General features: G+C 36.4%; 1 protein-coding gene across 1 annotated transcript in view; it reads left to right on the top strand.

Moving 5' to 3' along the window:
- The first annotated feature begins 16,658 nt into the window (after positions 1 to 16,658).
- washc1 (WASH complex subunit 1) overlaps positions 16,659 to 18,616 on the top strand; it is a 70,293-nt gene continuing 68,335 nt past the window's right edge. The window contains exon 1 of the mRNA XM_088646981.1: positions 16,659 to 16,817. Coding sequence (XP_088503107.1) covers positions 16,810 to 16,817 — 8 coding nt within the window. The 5' untranslated portion in view covers positions 16,659 to 16,809. The remainder of the gene's footprint in view (positions 16,818 to 18,616) is intronic.

Below are 18,616 nucleotides of genomic sequence, written 5' to 3'. Positions count from 1 at the left end.
ATTTTCATTTAAAATTGTCACTAAATTGTTTAACAGATCTCATGTTTATTCATGATCATCTCATGATCTCAGGTAAGATATTCCACCTCTTGATTAATTAATTTCTGAACCTATAAAACTTGTTGGATTGGGCTTTTCAGCTATTCTCCAGCCCCTTGCCAGGTTAATTGAAAGATTAAAAAACTCATCAATACTGGGAGTATTAAAATACACTCTCCATATTGAAAATTCAGGACATATGTGCTTAAAGTTTACAATATGTTAGAAAGACTTTGTTTAGAAAGTTTTTTTCAGTTTAGGTTAGCAGACCAGAAAAAGGATATTATAGCTTTATAGCCTAAGTGTATTATATATATATAAAACTAGTACAGTATATATCATGTGCACCCAATAAATTCTTTCAAACTCAACAAGGACATTGACCCACAATTGGAAACTAAAAGTTCATTTAAGAAGGAGACTTAGAAATGTATTTTTTACATAAAGAGTTGTGGGTGTCTGAAACTGGCTTCCCAGACTCTTTTTTAAAGCTAGATTACATTTTAGAATTACTTAGCTATTTGGTTAGGTAAGGAAGATAATTTGTTGTGAAAATATTTCAAGGTTCAGCAAATTGTTTTAAAAACATTTTTTACATTTATTATGCATTTATATTGATGCTATACTAAGAGGTCAGCCTTTTGAAACAGCAGCAAATCATTATTAGACTACAGTTCATCAAAATCTTGGATCTTGAATCAAATGGATGTATATGCTGTAATTATGGAATAAAGGAATGTTTCTAAGGTTCATCAGTTAATTCCATAATTATATTCAGTATCAGTCTTGGAACTCCAAGTATAATTATTCATACAATTTTAAAAATACAAAGTGATATCAAGCTGAATTTATATTTTTAGGTTTATGTCTTAAGGGCTTAATAGTAAAATACCATGCAGCGATCTGCTCTTTCAAAAAATATTTGTAAGCTTTTTCCAAAATCATGCAGCAGGACTTTCAATTCAAAATGTATTTTGTTAATCCACCAAGAAAGGAGCAAAGACAGACTTTTGAAAAAGCACTGGCATGTTAATCATAAAGTTATATTATTAATATGTTTTGCTGCACCTTTCATTTTGTGCCCAGCAGTTAAAAATGCTAGAAATGTATCTATAAACCCAATGACAATATACCAATAAAAGTGATTTTAGGAACATTAAGCATTTTAAAAAATACACATATAGTATACTGTATATACTGTATCTATTTAACATTCTCAAGAGCATTGTTTTTTATAGGTTATTTTTGAACAGTGTCCAAATTGCTTCTCAAATAACAATGTAGAACTAGATATATAGAGTTGAGTACATGACAACTGGCAACATAATTTCTCATATATGAAACAAACATTGCAGAGAGCTAAGAATTAGACATTGAATTGTGGTGAAAAGTAACAAAATAATGTTGTATAATAAAAAAATATGAGAGCTATGAGTTTTTTAATGTGCAGGGCTACTGGACCTTAGACCACTGCAAAGCAAATTACATCTTCCATAATGCCAGTGCAATTTAGATTTAAGCAACCCCCAGACCTATATATTTCACATATTATAGTATAAAGAAGACACAGACAAAGGTGTTGCCATTCTGTACCATTTGATATTTTTTGTTTGGTAGGGAACAGCTGAGGCAGAAGAGCCTACATGTGATAAAAGATGCTGATTTGACTCTACATCCCTTGATAATGGTTACATCACACACATACTGGAGCAAATGCATGAGTGGCTGCAGATGGAAATTTCACTACAGATACATGTACCAAGTCCCAAGAGCTGGGTTAGGGAAGGGGGTGTACACAAGCAGAAAAAAAATTGACTTTTCTCAGTGACTTTTCTTAAGAGAGTGCAATTTGTTGTTGAATAAGCTTTGTTTCGTTCTACAGGGTTTATCCCTTATTGAACAGCTGACACAGTATTAAAATAGAGGATTTCTACTTTGTTTGCACAAATTGGCAATAATCTTAACTTCTTAAGGAGTGCACTCTGCTGAATTGAGTAAGTCAAATAAATTATTCTTCCTCCTTCAAATACCATACAATTCTCAAATTCATTCATTCATAACATCTTTGTCTGTTGGAATCCACACAGGGTGCACTCCTTATAGCCATTGTTTTGTATCACTGTTATGTGTCGCTGGTAACAAACATTTCAATTAACTTAATTCACAATCAAAAAGTAGTAGTATTGCCCTTAAATGCCTATTAAACAAAAGATCACTAACTGAGACTTGGTACTTTAATAGCTTTGTATCTCTTAAACGAAAATCAAGTCATTTGAAATTCTAACAGATCAATAAAGTGTTATTAGGTATTAAAAGATGCAAAATTCTTACTAAAGGTCAATAGTTTTAAAAATGTAGAAAATGATTTTTTATTGAAATAGTCAAAGTTGAAATAGCTACACTATTCCTAGTCCCAGTTTTTAGATTACTCAATAGAAAAAATGTCAAAGTTAAAATATCGGGCTGTTGAAAGGGGAATGTAGAAGGCCACAATTAAGGCAGACATAGTCATAAATCAGGCAGCACAGGATTTTCATTAGGCTAACAAAATAACATTGAATTCATTGACACCCAAATGGTACTCTTTTTTATTTTAAATTAAAGAGGGCACTGGCTTTACAACTAATCTAAAAAATAACAATGAACAGTCTGCTTCTTGTTGCTATTATTTCAGTTTAAATCAAAAATGCAAAATTATCTCCTATTTACAAAAGTCAGAGTTACTCACTTGTGGCTGGTCATTGGCTGTGCTGACTGTTCCACAATTCGACCTTGTTTGGTTAATACTAGTGTGTTGACCTGAGTTTCTCATCCAGTCATTTCTTAAAATAAGGTGCTAGGATGAGGAAGTGATGTATTCAATACCATGGCTAGGTTAATTGTTTTGGACTCACACAACCTCTTGTATAAAGATATGCTTTCTTTTCTCATGGCCATCTGCCCTCATACAGTATCTCATATCTCAGTATCTGATTACTTTATCTATAGCATTTTACATTCTGTCACTCTTGGCTTGTATATTGAGAAAATATGTCAAAAATTACCAGGAGCCATAATTAAACAATTACGCTTCTACTTTTGGCTCTGTGCTGTTCAATGAATGCCAAAATATTGCTCCTCACAATATGTGAAACAAGTGGTTCTTTATTTCAAATCTGAAGTAAGAAACACAATCAGAGTTTCACCAATTCACAACTTCAAAGAAAAATAGGACAAAACAAGAAAATATTATTTATCTAGCTCCAAACAGTGACTTGTTTTCTTGTTCATTGCTCTTGTTCATTTCCAAAGTGAAGCAATAATGTGCAATATGCAGGATGAATCCCAGAAGTATGCTTTTCTTCTTCTGTGGTCTATTCATGTTTTGACATTAAGGTTTCCATTACAGACCTAAATTAAGTGTCTCCCTAATCTATCAGTGGAAACAGCATTAATTTGTTAAGTACGTGACTATCATTCAAAACCAGTATTTAATCTCACATACTGTAACTGTAATTGTAACTGCAAAGGGGGTGCTCACCCTGCGATCCATGTGGGTCCTAATGCCCCAGTATAGTGACGGGGACACTATACTGTAAAATAGGTGCCGTCCTTCGGATGAGACATAAAACCGAGGTCCTGACTCTCTGTGGTCATTAAAAATCCCAGATATTCCTCCAACAAGGTTGGTCAAGAGTCATAATGTCCCAAGAGTTGAATCAATTTTGCATTTCTTCCTGTTTGCTTTTACCATATTTTTTAAATTCCTAGTTTGGCCTCCTCTAGTGCACTTTCTGTGTCTACGCTGACAGAATCTTACTCATATGTTGCTGATTTGCTTCAGTCCTGTTAAATATGTTCTGAATTTTATCCATGCTTCAGCCCTGTACGGAGGTAAGGGGGGAATGTTGACTGTACAGTAGAACCTCAGTCAGACAAAGGCTGTATTTGCAGATTTTAGGTGATGTTGGAATTCAGCCTGAACTTCAGCCTTCAGTGAAAGACAACTCTTAAGGTATGGAAAGTACTCTCCATTCTCCAGACTCTCATCATGAATCTCAGTACATGGTGCCAAGGCAAGTGCATTTTCATCTTACTGACGGAGAACTTGTGTCCTCTGAAGCTTAAGTCTAATCTTCCCATATGTGTTTCCTCAGGAAATATACTGTCAACATGACTTTGTCTGAAGAGCCACACTGATGAGCCTTGTCTGACGGCACATACTGCTGCATCATTAATATACTGGAGTATACTATAAGGTTTCAGTATAGGACCACAATCATTAGAAATTAAAGAATTTCCTGTCTATTTAGTAAGCCACCTGAACTACTGATGGTAGCATGTCTGTAATCAAATCATGCATGGCACTCAGAAATATTAAATGTAGGGTTGTGGTGATGACCCTTTTGATGTCCAAACTTCCAAGGGATAATAGCTTTGAAGATGCCAGATGATAATAGATTCAAAGAGAGAATAGATTCATTACTGAGCATTACTGTATGCAGTAATGCATATCATGATAAAGCAGGCAAGTTAGCTGACAACTTTTTAGAGAAATCTTTCTGGAAAATCTTCCAGAATGCCTCACAATTCAGTCAAGCATTTTTAAAAGTCAAAGAATGCTAAGTAGAGGTTTTGGTGCTGTTCCCAGCATTTTTCCTGTGACTGGCAGTAAAAATTGATGTTGACCATGTCTTTTAAGTGTCTGAATCCACACAGGATTTCTGGAAGAAGCTTTTCAACATGAGAATTGTTTTAGTTCAGGAGAAGTAATGCAATGATTTTACCCACAAAGGCCAAATGAGAGATAATTTCCACCGGTGTGTCTGTCACCTTTCTTGATGATATGTTACCTTGGTATTTTTTATGTTATTTGAGATTAACTCTTCATTCCAGATCTGTATAAAGAGACCATGGAGATGTAGTGTTCCTGTTCACTATGCTTAAACATTTCAGTAGCAATTCCATTGCCATCTACTGCTTTGCTGTTCATGTACATGGCTGCTTTCATCACCTCATTAAGTCTTAGTGGAATTTCAAGTTCATCTCTAAGTGTTGTGGGATAGAATTGGGTATGTTTGCTCAGTGTATTCTTCATTGAATAAATGAAAGAATGTTTTTTCCAAGAGAAATTGTCGGCTCTTCTTTAGTTGATCAGTTCTCCCCCTTCTCCCCCTTGCCATAAACAGTCCTAATAGTAATTGAAGAAACCAAAGATATCATTTCAAAGCATTAAGACCTTAATAAAAAATAATGTCAAAATTAATTCATCCATTTTCTTATCACTTCATCAAATACAGGGTCACAGGAGAGCCAGAGTCTATCCTGGCAAGTAATGGGCAGAAGATATGATACACCCTGGATGGGATGCCAAACAATCGTAGGGCATATACAAACAGAAACACACACATTCACACCAGGGCCACTTTTCCCAGTATCCAATTAACTAAACTGTGTGTCTTTGGACCGTGGAAACCCAATTAACCCACTGAACACAAGAACTAACACAAACTCCACGCAGATAGCTTTAAAGGTACGAAACTGAACCCACGCTGTGAGGCAGCAATGCTAACCACTGTGCTTCCATGCATTAGGACAGTAGACCGCAGAAACAAGGCATAGACTGACCAGAATTTACCTCTGAAAACAACCAGATGTGAATTATGGGATACTAAAAAATTGAATCATTTCCACAAAGTGCACACTCTGCACAGGTTTGCTTTGCATGAATTAAAAATGAATGCTTTTTCACAACAGATACAAAAATCAATATTAATATACATTAAAGTATTAGCCATTTCCCTTTCATTATCTAATAATGTCCAGTTACTCTTTCTGAGCCATTTTGTCTTATATGTTTATGCTAGATTAATAATATGTACTACTATTAATAATATAACTTAAAATAATTTTATTATGATACCCTTTTATTATATTTTAATTATATTTTATTATTGTTGTTACTATTATAACCTTCTCATGGGATTCTTTTCTATATCTTTCTTTGCTTTTAATCTGTTGCCACCCATTCACTGTTTTCTCTACTGTACCCACATTTTACTTCTGCTAAACTCTATCTCACACCTTCATAGTCGATTTTTCCGAAATTTCAAATATTTGTTTTGGACCCTACGTGCACAAACTATACTTCAACACATTCTATATTATAATCATATTTTTACTTACATAATTGCTCTCTCACCTCTCCTTTCCTTATTCTATCTGAATTATTTGAACAGACAAAATTAGTTGCCAATGTGTAAGGAGAGAGTTCTTATCCATGTGTACCATTTCAGTTTCACCTGTTGACATCCCTACTATTTTTTCCCAATCTATGTGACTATAAATAAAATATTCCATGATGGCCATTACAGTTCAGATCTCACTGCCAGAGGGCACCTTAAGCCCTGGTTGCTGTTCCAGCCCTGCTGCTTATCCCTGCAAACCCAAACCCTAACCCAACCCCAAACTGATCCCAAACCAAACCCTAACCCTAACCCATTGTCTGTAGCCAATCCCTGATTAATACAAATTAATAATGGATGAATGTACTGTACTTAGGCCTCCATGCCTCCCCACTCAGGCCTCTCTCTCAGATCTTGCAGTGTTCAGTATTGTTTTCCTCTGTGTTGAACTCTACTGTAGGTCCTGACTTCATAAGTTGTTTTCCCTACTTCTAATTTTCTTCCTGTCCTGATTCCTTCTCTAGTTAACTTATTTCTTTTTTTTCTTGTTTATTATTACCATGAACGTTCTTGGATTATCCTTGTTTTTTTTTCCTTTGCTCCTGGTGTTTTGTTTCTTCCGCCTTGGATTGCTTACCTGGTTTTGGTCGTTGGCCTGTTTTCAAGACTTTGGTTGCAGATTGTGTTTTATTTTTGTCTTCCTGGATTACTGAGCTGGCTCTGGACTTTGGCCTTTCTTAGACATCAGTTGAGGACTCTGTTTAATTGTTGTCATTTGAACTTCTTTGTCTGTTGGAATCCACCAGGGTGCACTCCTTATTTATTTTCCTGGCTCACCTGCTGATTATCCTATACATTAGGAGAAGATTGCTTTCGTTATCACACTATTATCCGGACAAGCCTTTGGATGGGCAACTGCCCTGTTAAATAGGAATGCCCCGGAAGTCACTACCTTAGAGCTCTTCAGGAATTTATCCAGACAGTATTTACTCATCCAGTCCCTGGTCAAGATGCAGCTCTTTATTTCCCAACTTTGTGTCAAGGCAAACGCACAACTGCAAAGTACTGTATGCTATCGAGTTTCACACCCTGATGGCGGAGGCTGCATGGAAGGATGAAGTACTCATCACTATTTTTTTCATGGGCACTCAGAAAAAAATAAAGGACCACCTAGTAGTACAGTACATCCATTGAAAGAGAAATCTTTGACCAGGACATAAATCTTGTCATTTGCAATGTCAATGTCAATAATAGCATCCTGGGTAGACACCAGCAGTCACCAACTAAAAATAAGGCACTAGTGAGAGGTTTCCCTTTTCCCATTAACTCCACTGAGGGTCTCTTTGTTCTGGCCATCATATTGTGAAATAATAAATAACTCCCTCTTCTTGCCTTCATTGACTCAGATGCTGACGGCAACATAGTCTCCACATTAGTGAAAGAGAGTTACTTGCTTGGTTTCCCTAATGTCTTTGCTCTTGTTGTCCTCTCCCATAACAACTTACCCAAACAATTCTTCAACAAAACATTCTCCCAAAGATTCCACCACAATTCATCACAACTCTCTCAAAGCTGGAACAATCCATCCCTCTATTTCTCCTGCATGCACCAACTTCTTTTTGTGGTAAAGAAAGATGGAGGTCTTCATCCTTGCACTGATTATCGAGGACTAAATGAAATCACCATCAAGAATCTCTATCCCCTTCCGCTGATACCAGTTGCCTTGGAATCTATTTTTTTTTATTTACCTTGGAATCTATTTACCTAACTGAACCTCAGGAGTGCTTACAACTTGATCAATACTCGCCAATCCTGCAGGCCGCAGGTTGAGAATCACTGGTCTAACCAATGCTCCAGCTGTCTTCAGGCATATGATTCAAAATTTGGTGCTGGTATATCAGGATGATACCTTGAATTACTCATCTTTTCTTCAGGAGCATATCTCCCATGTCCAACAGGTTCTTCAACACCTCATAGAACATTGTCTATATGCTAAAATAGAGAAATGTATATACGTGTATTCCCAAGTGCATCTTGGGTACATTCTTTCTCCTTAAGGTGTGGAAATGGATTGCAATAGAGTTTCGAGCATACTGAACTGGACAACTTAAAAATAGAAATAAACCACTTCAATGCTTTTAATGTTTCCCTAATTTCTTCAAACATTTAATAAGAAATTTCAGTTCTGTTGTCCTAAGGATCCAGGACAGGGAATGTGAACTCCTCAAGCAGAGGGAACTTTTCAATGGCATAAGCACCTTCTCACTTCTGCTCTTTTACTGCGTCACCCTGATCTTAGTTTACCTGGCATGGTAGAAGTCGATGCTTTGGTCATGGTGTTGGTGCTGTCCTTTCCCAACATCATGGTGAAAAGGGTATTTTTCATCTTTGCACCATCTTTTCCCAGCCACTGTCTCCTGCAGAAAGTAACTACAATGTTGGTAACCATAAGCTTTTAGCCATTAAACAGGCTCTTGAAAAGAAAAGCACTGGTTGGAAGGCGCACAACACCTTTTGTGTTATACTGTATATAGTGACCTTAAGAATCCCTCCTACCTGCAGTCTGCTTAATGTCTCAGTCAGATGGTCTTTTTTTTCTCATTTTTTTTCATCACCTATACCCAAGGCAGTAAAAATACCAAGGCCGATGCACTCTCCAGCCTCCTTGATCCCGCAACTTTTATTGCCGCTTCCCAGGTCTGGTTTCTGCTCCATCTGCACAGCAGAGATGCAGACCAAGTACTGTAGATGTCTGCAGCCGATCCCTGATTGCCTAGTGCATCTAGGCCTCCATGCGTCCCCTCCTCAGGCCTGTATAAACTCTGCATGCAGACCTTGCAGTGCTCAATATTATTTACCTCTGCATTGAGCTCCAGATCCTGATTCCTTGAGTTGTTTTCCTTAAGTATTCTTCCCCAAGTATTCTAAGTATTTCTCGTTCCTTCTCTAGTTAACTTGTTCCTTGTTCTTGTTCTGTTTCTTCTTACCTTATAACTTGAATTGTCCTTGTTTTTTATTCCCTGCTCCTGGCGTTCTGGTTTTTCCGCCTTTTTTTGTTTGGACTTTCGATTCTGGCCTGTTATTAATACTTTGGTTGAGGACTGGATTAACTAGCTGGCTCTGGACTTTGGCCTGTTTTAGACATTAGTTGAGTGTGTTTTATTGTTGTCATTTGGACTTATTTGTCTGTTGGAATCCACATAGGGCCCACTCCTTGTTTTTCTGAGCTGTCTACACAGACATTACAATGTCCATTACTTCTTGTACATAATTTGTCAATTTTGAGATCTTAATTTGGTAGCCTATAGCATACTCCAAACATGGACTTTTTAAAATGATGTGTTATTTAAATATAGTATACAGTATGCTATGAATACATAAGAATACAAGATTACTTTTTGTCATTGAGACTAAACCTTGAATGGCCTTAAAATCTCCTCAATTCAAATAAGTGAAATTTTTCTGATTTCTATTATGAGCATCACAGCAGAATACTAAATTTGCCTCTTCTTAAGATTCAATGGACAAAACAATAATAATAAACTATAATGATCTGCCAAGACTGTAGAGCAATAACCGTAGTTTTTAATTGTACAAAAAACTGAATGAGTGAAGCCTTTAGAATAAATAGATTGCTACTGTATAAAGAACCCATTGTAAGAACTAACACTTACATCAGTGAAGAGTCTTTATATATTTATTTAGGAGCTGATAGAAAATAAACTAAATTGAAGATAGATTAAAACCATAAGCACATTTGAAATAAAATTAAAAGATAAAATGCAGCTATGGATATACATCTGTTGATAGTGCCTTTCAAAATAGTACGAACTTTTGCATCATTGTCACATTTTGTTGCTTTATGATAGCAGTCATGATGCTTTAAATCAACAATATGTATTATTATTATGTATTGTTATATATTATTCACAGCCTACTCCATTCAAACCAAAAAACAAAACTAAATTAAATATCCATTTAGTTCTAGGTATAAAAATGGACGTCATAATTGTGTAAATAATTAATTTATGCATACATAATTACCTGAATGAACCACACAATTACTTCTGTGCCTTCTGTCTGTGTGCAATAATAGTGGTTCTCATGATTTCAGAATAAATACACATTTCAGAATAAATCTCTGTAAAGTACCTCTGTTAGGTAGTGAATTTCAAGATTAAACCTTGAGGAACATGTTGCTTTCAAAACAACTCATGGATAAGCACATCAAAGGCGCTTCTTAATATCTCTTTCATCACGGTGAAGTCAATCGCTAAGGGATGGAAGGTACAGTACCACCAAGCCATTTCCTAAATCAGGCTTTCCTTCCAAACTGAGCAGCCAGGCAGGGAGGTCAGCATTCACATTATCTCTCTCTCAAAACCCTCACGGAGTTTTAAACGAATTATTTAACTGAGCCTGCAAACATGTCACAGTAGTTTTAGTGGTTGAATCAGACAAAACTAGAACTTTTGGTCTAAAGAGAAAGAATTACATGTGGTGCAAGCCAAGCTTAACAGATCTAAAGTCAAAATTGTCCCTACTGTCAAGCATGGTGGTGGCAGCATAATGTTATGGATCTGCATCTGTCATGAGTGACCCACTGAGCAATCGGCAGGATGGTCAGGGAGACGTGGTCAAAGGCAAGTTCTGTGGTCTGTATCATGAAGATCGAAGAGAAGATTTAGAAATAAAAGGCGAGGTAGGAGCTCCGAAGGGCGACCAATATCTGGCAAAGTGCAGAGGGTTTTGGAGGCTTTAAATATTGTGAGAGGAGGAAGGTGCGCTGATTGATGGAGTGTCATGGTTGGCTGATTGGCAGGAGCGGTGTCTATTAAAAGAAGTGCTCGGGGCTGGAGTGTGGGAATCTGGTTGGTTGAGGGCGTGACTCAGCAAAGACTGGAAACCTTATAAAGACTGAAGGAACAGTGGATGGAGCACAGTATAAGGTTATATAACAGGACATCTGTGTGCTAAAGACTCAAAACTGGGGTCAAACGTCCAGCAAGAAAAATGTTCCACAGCATTTGGTTAAAGCTATACTGCACTGCCTTAAAAATAAGGAAATTAATGTTCTTGAGTGCCCAGTCAATGTCCTACAGCATTGGACAGCTACAGCATTGGACAGTCTTTCAGATACAGACAGCGTACTTCCCAGAGAGGCAGAGATAGAGTGATTAACCTGGCAACTGCGGGGCAAGGCAGAAGACCTGTCCGAGTCAGAGCGATTGAGGTGCTGGCGTGTGTGTCTAACCAGGACGAGGCTGAGAGAGGGGTCTGTGTTTGTCTGATGCACATGAATCTGTCTCTACTGTGTGGTGAGTGAGCAGGCTCTGTATGTGTAGCCGCCACATATTCAGCTGGAGGCTGGAGGCTGTAGTACTGTAGTTGTCTTGATGTGTATGAAATATGGCAGGTAAGTTGGACTGTAAGTTTAGGTAGAAAGGAAATATAGACCCTGTGCAGGGGCTTAAATAGAATACCTAAGGAGGAGCCTCAAAAGACAAATTGGTGGCAAAAGAACCTAAATACAAAGCTGAGAATCCAAAAACCAACCAAAAAAGCAAGCGAAAAAGTCTGCACCGGGCAAAAGCAGCGTGTGTAACATGGACTTTATCTGTCGTGTATGAGTGAGTTTATATAGTGTTATGGTTTGTATAGTGAGTTTATATTGTGTTGTGCATGCAGGAAACCAGCAAGAGGAGTAGGCTGCAGGAGTACTGTAAGATCTAGGAAAAGATCTAGAAAACCATAAGGGATTCATCCATGAGCTCAAATGTAGCCTGCTCTGCTCTGGAGGCTTGTAGTTTCGTACTTGCATTCCCATGCATGTATTTATAATGATAATACATTAATAGGATTTACATTATTTATTTTTACATTACTACGTTTAGTGAAGACAACAGGAACTATATTATAAGCATCAATGTTTTCAATCAAAAACATGCAATAAAAACATAAACCTCGTCCTAATGTAAGTTTTTAAGATAGGTTGCTTTAGAAAGATTTATGGAACTGTCAGTGGCTAAAGGTCCCCGATGCCACATAATCAACTTTTTCAGAGCTTTGGGTCCACGAGATAGCCAGTCACACACACAGAGCAGCCTTTACTAAGTTTCTTTGAGACATTAGATTCTCAGGGGTGAAACTGTAGTGTTTTTCAGGGATACTGTATAAAAATAAAATAATGTGAATGCTGACCTACTGGGTTCAATATCTGGGACGAACCCATTTAGTTTAAAAAGAAATTGAAAAACTGAAGGACGCTCCATGATTTTTAGTACTGCTCTGCTGTCTCACTAGCAAAGGATGGGTGAGATCTTTAATGCAGTCTTACAGACTGTAAAGAAAAATGTGGGAGATATATTTGACATACAAAATCTGTTATGCATCAGGCATACTTCTGGACCTGGTTTTTTATTTCTTAAAGGAAATACTATTAAAGGAAGGAAAGCCTTTATATCATTTTACACAAAAGTATTAACAAAGAAAAAGAATGACTGGCCTAAGGCATCGGTCTACTGTATGTGGAGTGCATTTTTTCTCTGTGTTTGTTTGGGATTTTTCTAGGTGCTTATCTCACAGGAACAACACCAAACAGACAAACTCCCAATATTAGAGCTGAGCTAGGATTGTGGATTAGAAGGAAGCAGGCCTAACCATACGATCCTTCTTAAAAGCACTAACAAAATTTATTGATGTTCATGTAATGAGTCTTTCAGCTTCACAATGCAAAATAAGGTTCTCCTTGAATGAGTGTAACATATTCATGTTTCACTTTATCTACCCTGTTGCAGAAATTTAAAGTAAATTAATGTTTTTTTAACTTCATGGCAAGAACTCTCAATTTTAAACTTTAATCATTTTTCCTAAGTAAATTCTTGTGAATTAATCACTAAGTCTAATAATTCAAAACCCCCATTCCGCATTTAGAGACTTGACTGAGCAAAACAGATGATTTCAAGAGCGAATGCGAAATAAAATATGGAAGCATCATAATCTCCTAGCACTTGCCCTGCAATTTTCCTTTAGAATGAAAAGTCGACAATAGGAAAACAAGTTGAATACAAATCACAAACATAACATTCTTAAACCTTCAATGCCACTGATTCATTGCAAACAGATAAGGCAAGCAGAAAAAAATCCAACTGAAACAAAATTGTGCAGAACAAAAACTAATGTAGTAGCTAACCATGTCATTCTATTTAATACTGAGTTAAACATCACAATATTAAAACCACACAAAATAATTGTTTAAGATACATCAATAATGACAGGAAATGTAGTTTATTGAAGCTTTTAGAGCAGTTCTTCAGTTGCTAAAGTATTTTAAGCAATTTTTGTTCATAAAAGAAATAGAGACATGCATAAATGTTCTAAAACCTCTTCAAAATAGGAAGTACAGTAACTTTAAGTAGTAAATGTGTACAGTAATATTTGGAGGAAATGAAAGATTTCATAGATTTTCCTTCTAAAAGATTAACACATTTATGTGATTCTTTGGCTAAGCCTTAAAACTTGGTGATTAAAATCCATTAATTTGCATTAACTTCAAAGTTTTACACTGTGTGGGTCATCAGTAAGAAGTGTATTTTGAAGAATGCCTAAAAACATATCATCCCAAAAATGTTGTATAACAATCTATTTTTTGTAAGCTGACTACTGACCCTTTTCTTTGTTTTGCATCTTGTGGAAGAGCAAATGTGTATTGAAGTCAAAATTGTGAACCAACACTAATCCCAGCAATCACAAGCTGTTAAAGTGCAGTGTGTTTCATTTTACACCTTTCCTCACAAGACAGGAGTGTGAAGAGGAGGAGGCAGCTACTGTCTTGGCCAAGTTCTTAGCCTTTATACAAGAATGCATCTTGGCATCCCATTCTGTTAATCTAAACTAATGTGTTTTCATCAGATCAGGGACTAACACTATGAAGGGATTCTATGGATAGATGCTTTTTATTGCAGTATTTTTCACTTAAGCTATTTATCTGTCTTGAAAATGCTAATCTATTTCAAATAGTGAAAGTAAAAAATAAAAAGACACATAAACCTTACATTTAACAAGTACCACTTTTATATTTGCAGACGTTTAACCTCCATTGCTACCACTATCAATCCCAACTGATATTTTGCAAATGAAATACAGTACATCAATCCTTGTTCTAACCCCTTTATCCAATACAGGGTCAAGCAAAAGAGTACAAGGTGGGATATACCTTGGATGTGGTGCCAATCCATCGCAGGGCACACTCAGACACAGAAACGCACACGCTCACACCAGGGCCGGTTTTCCCAGAAGCCAATTAACCTACCAGTATGTTTTGGGACTGTGGGAGGAAACCAAAGAACCTGGAGGAGACACATGCATATCCAGGCAATTTTTTATAATTCTAAGAAAGTCACAAATATTTCCCTGTAACACTGTTGTACTTTGCTGTGTGGCGGAAACCCACATAAACACAGGGAGAACATATACCGTAAACTCCATACAGATAGCACCCTAGGTCTGGAATTGAACCCAGAACCCTAATGCTGTGAGGCAGCAATATTAATCATTGTGCCACTCAGTTTCACCCATCATTTTATAACCATGATTTTCCTAATTACTGTACATAGAGTCAAAGGCAACAATATTTATTGAAAATAATAATGTTATAACCAGGAAAACATATTTTTATATAAGTTAAACTTATCAGATCTTAAAAAAGATTAAGTGACATTTATTGTTAAAAAAGATTGAGAAACATCATAGTTTTAGATACTTTTTCTCTTCTCTCATGTCTGGCGGGTCATGGCCTCATCGCATATAGCTCATAAATTCAATACTACTTCCACTTAGAATAACTGTATTTTATATATACTGTGCATAATACACAAGGAGACATTAATAATGAGTATTGGCACCATTATAATTTGTCTTGTTTTTAATGCCGCTCAATATGCATTGTATTTTATTTTTATATTTTATATGAAATGACTTAGATTTTTATTACATGTCCCTGACATATTCAGGTTTCTTTGGGATACACTGTCCAATTTTATATTTCATGTTAGCTTTTTGCAAAAAAAAGGGTTACTGTATCTTTTCCACAGACCAAACTATTTCTCATTTAGCCTACAGTAGGTCAAATATGATACCAGGAAATCCTGCACTGCTTCCCTTCAGTCCGCAAAACATGAGTAGGCCTGGTTGAAAAAAATATACATGCAATAAGAAAATTGAGAAATAATTATAATTTAAAAATATGTACATCAAGAACTTTCTTTTTGTGTGGTGCACCTAGTGTACAAAAGCAGCATCCTAGCTGTGATTCGAACCCACAATCCTTCAGTCTAGAGTTTTAACCACTGCTCCCCCAGAATTCTAGCATTGTTGTTGACATTAAATCCCACACAATGCTGGGTTCCAATTAGGATGTCCTTAAAAAAACGAGGACATTTTAAGAGAAAGCTAACGTGTGTTGAGATAGGGGAATGTCTTGTCTAACTAACTTGCCAGATTTCTTCTAATAAGCAATGAGGACATTAGATATTAAAAGCATATGACATAGAATATTAAGATTTCTATAAAGCATTTGATATGGTCCCTCATAAAAGGTTGATTTTCAAATTAAAAGTCACAAAGATTCTGGGCAGTGCCACAAATATGAGTAGTGGTGTGTAGAGATTCATTTTTCCTGAGCTATGGGAACAATCTAGATTCTGGTATAGTCAAACTAGTCAAACTAACATTTTTTTCAATAATACTAAAATAGGTGGAGTGGCAAACACATAAACAGTGTCAAGGGAGTAACAGAAAAACTCATGGATTGAGCTGACACTTGGCAAATTAAATTCAAGAGTAGCACAAAGTATTTGGAACATACTCCATTTGTATCACATTTGTGCTTCTGATGTGCAAAAAGTTACACACAAAAGGGATCTGGGTGTTTATGTAGATTTTTGTATGGCCTCATCAAGACAATGTGGGGAAGGGAAAAAAGCCCACACAATGCTTGATTAAAAAGACTGGAATTTAAATTCAGGGAATTTATGGTAAAGTCTACAATGCACTAGAAAGACTTCAACTACAAAATTGTGTTAAATTTTGGTCACCATACCACACAAAACATCATACATCCCTATAAAGACTGAAGAGTCAAAAAATAAGAGCCAGGAAAAGTGTACTGAGATCTAAAATAGGCCTCTCAGCTAGGTGGATGAAGCCCACACCGGAAACTTTTTAGATTCACTTACAGTAGCTACTTGAAAAGAGCGCTTTGGGCCGAATGCCCCCTCATGTTGTTTGCAGACTTATTGTGTTTTTAGGTAATAAAGGATATTTACTTCTTCTCAATGTGAATGATACGCAGTTAATCAAAAAATCCAAGTTACCTAAACAAACTTAGTTTATTAAGCAACTCACGTTTGGTCTAAAAAAGTTCAAACTGAAAGTGACGATAGCGGAGTAGTAACTACAGTAACTTCAGGAAACTATCACAGTGTGCAGGTTGTTTGTCGGGCACTAAGACCGAGCGGACGTGCTGTGATATTGTCAGTTACACTGTAGGATCTGAGTGACAACAGGGTGAAGTTTAAATGAAAATAAGTATATTAAGAAATCATTAATGGTCAGGTAAGGAATCCTACTTTGTTATTCCTGATTTGTGTTTTATGAACTTAATAGGCGTTCTTTCGATACCGCACACAAAGATTTTGTGAGGGGCCTAGAAAAAAGGGAGAGCCAGGGACTCTTCCTGCGCTATGTGCGGGATTGAAAGTCACTACGAAGGGGGCGAGGCTGTAAGTTGATTCCCGTAGGACAGAGAGAAATGTCGGATTTAGAGTTAATATAAATTTGAAGAACTGGACATAACAGCTTGTATGTTATATTCATTGAAATAAACGTAAAGTACGATTTGACGTTTTAAAATTGTATTTGCAGAAAATAATACATTTCAAGCATTGTATACTTTCGCTATTTTTTATAGCGTTAGTCAGAATGCAATCTGTCACTTAGGCTACATTATAAAAATGTGTGATGCTTCAAAAAAGCTGTGTACTTTAGTACGCGATTGAGTTGTGATGTTTTAAATTTTGAATTCTCACAAGCCTATTCTCAGTAGCCTCTTAATCCCCTATACCCCATTACACTCAAATGCAAAATCTGTAATTTAGTTTTGTTCAGACGGTGAAGGTAAAGGCTAGGTGTCATGTTTTCCTCTCTTATATCACGCTTCTAAGTGGCGGAGAACTATTAACAAGCTGCTTTGTACTGTATCATAATTAGCTTGATCACTGCTGTTTAACCGAGTTGTAGGAGAAGTCACATGAGATGTTTTGACGTGCCTTTCTCGTCTCGAACTTGAGCATGATTTTAAACAGTGCTGATTCATATTACAGTATGTCTGTGCACAGTTTACACTAACTGCAGTTAGATAATTGAAACTGTCTTCCTTACTCATGTGACGCTGGTCTGGTTGACTCTTCCTGTTGAAAAAATGCAGCGCACTAGCCATGATATGTAGAGGTTCTGGCTGTTTTCTACAGACAGCCCCTTGAAGTACTCCAATAAAGTGCTTTCAACTCGTGATTTGTATTTGGTCAAATGCTTTTAATCGCGTTAAATGTATATACAATTGTAACTTACTCGGTTTTTATAGGAATTATATAAAATTCTACACTCTCCACCTCCAACAAGAAAATTTAATGATTTACTAAGTGTAATAAGCAGTTTTTATAACTATTTTACTATTTATAACTATTAAATGCAAATGTATCTGAATTTAACTGGCATCCCATCCAGAGAGTACCCTGCCTTGCACCCATTGCTTGTCAGGATCCCTTGCGACCCTGAATTGGATGAGGCAGTTAGAGGATGGATGGGTGTGATGAATTGGTTAAAAGCAACATCCGAACGCATGGCAAATTCAACTTCAGAAATCCACGAGAACCCAAAATAAATCGATACCATTTTTGTTGCTTCATTCTTATAATCTAGGTCTTGGAATCCTCTAATCCCATTATATCCATTTTTTCATGGTGTAATTTTGTGAAAACAGTGGAAATTAAATTTTGGGGAAAGTTAATGACTCATGTGGAGGCTTGAAATTACACGTGTGTCACAAACTCTGGAAGACTGTTCCCTAAGATTTTTGTAGCAGTATTTACATTTGGACCTTGGCTACATACCTTATGGGTAAAGAGTTGATTTAAATGTACATAAAACTTTCCACTTATCCTTCTTTGTACAGCTTTCCTGAAGTGAGTTAAGGGCTCAATTTTTCTTGAATGTCCTATTCATTATGAGTTGAACAAGGCATTGCATGTGATGCTTGTGTCAGAGTTGAACTTTTTCTGGTCAAGGTCACTCTTTTTCTTCAAGCAGAAGTTTTTTATAGGGTTTTTTTAAATAAAAACAACATGACTAGCATT

Source organism: Lepisosteus platostomus, chromosome 9 (genome assembly GCF_059453375.1).
Source record: "Lepisosteus platostomus isolate fLepPlt1 chromosome 9, fLepPlt1.hap1, whole genome shotgun sequence".
In the NCBI taxonomy this organism is placed as follows: Eukaryota; Metazoa; Chordata; class Actinopteri; order Semionotiformes; family Lepisosteidae; genus Lepisosteus; species Lepisosteus platostomus.
This window is presented reverse-complemented; position numbering and strand designations above follow the sequence as displayed.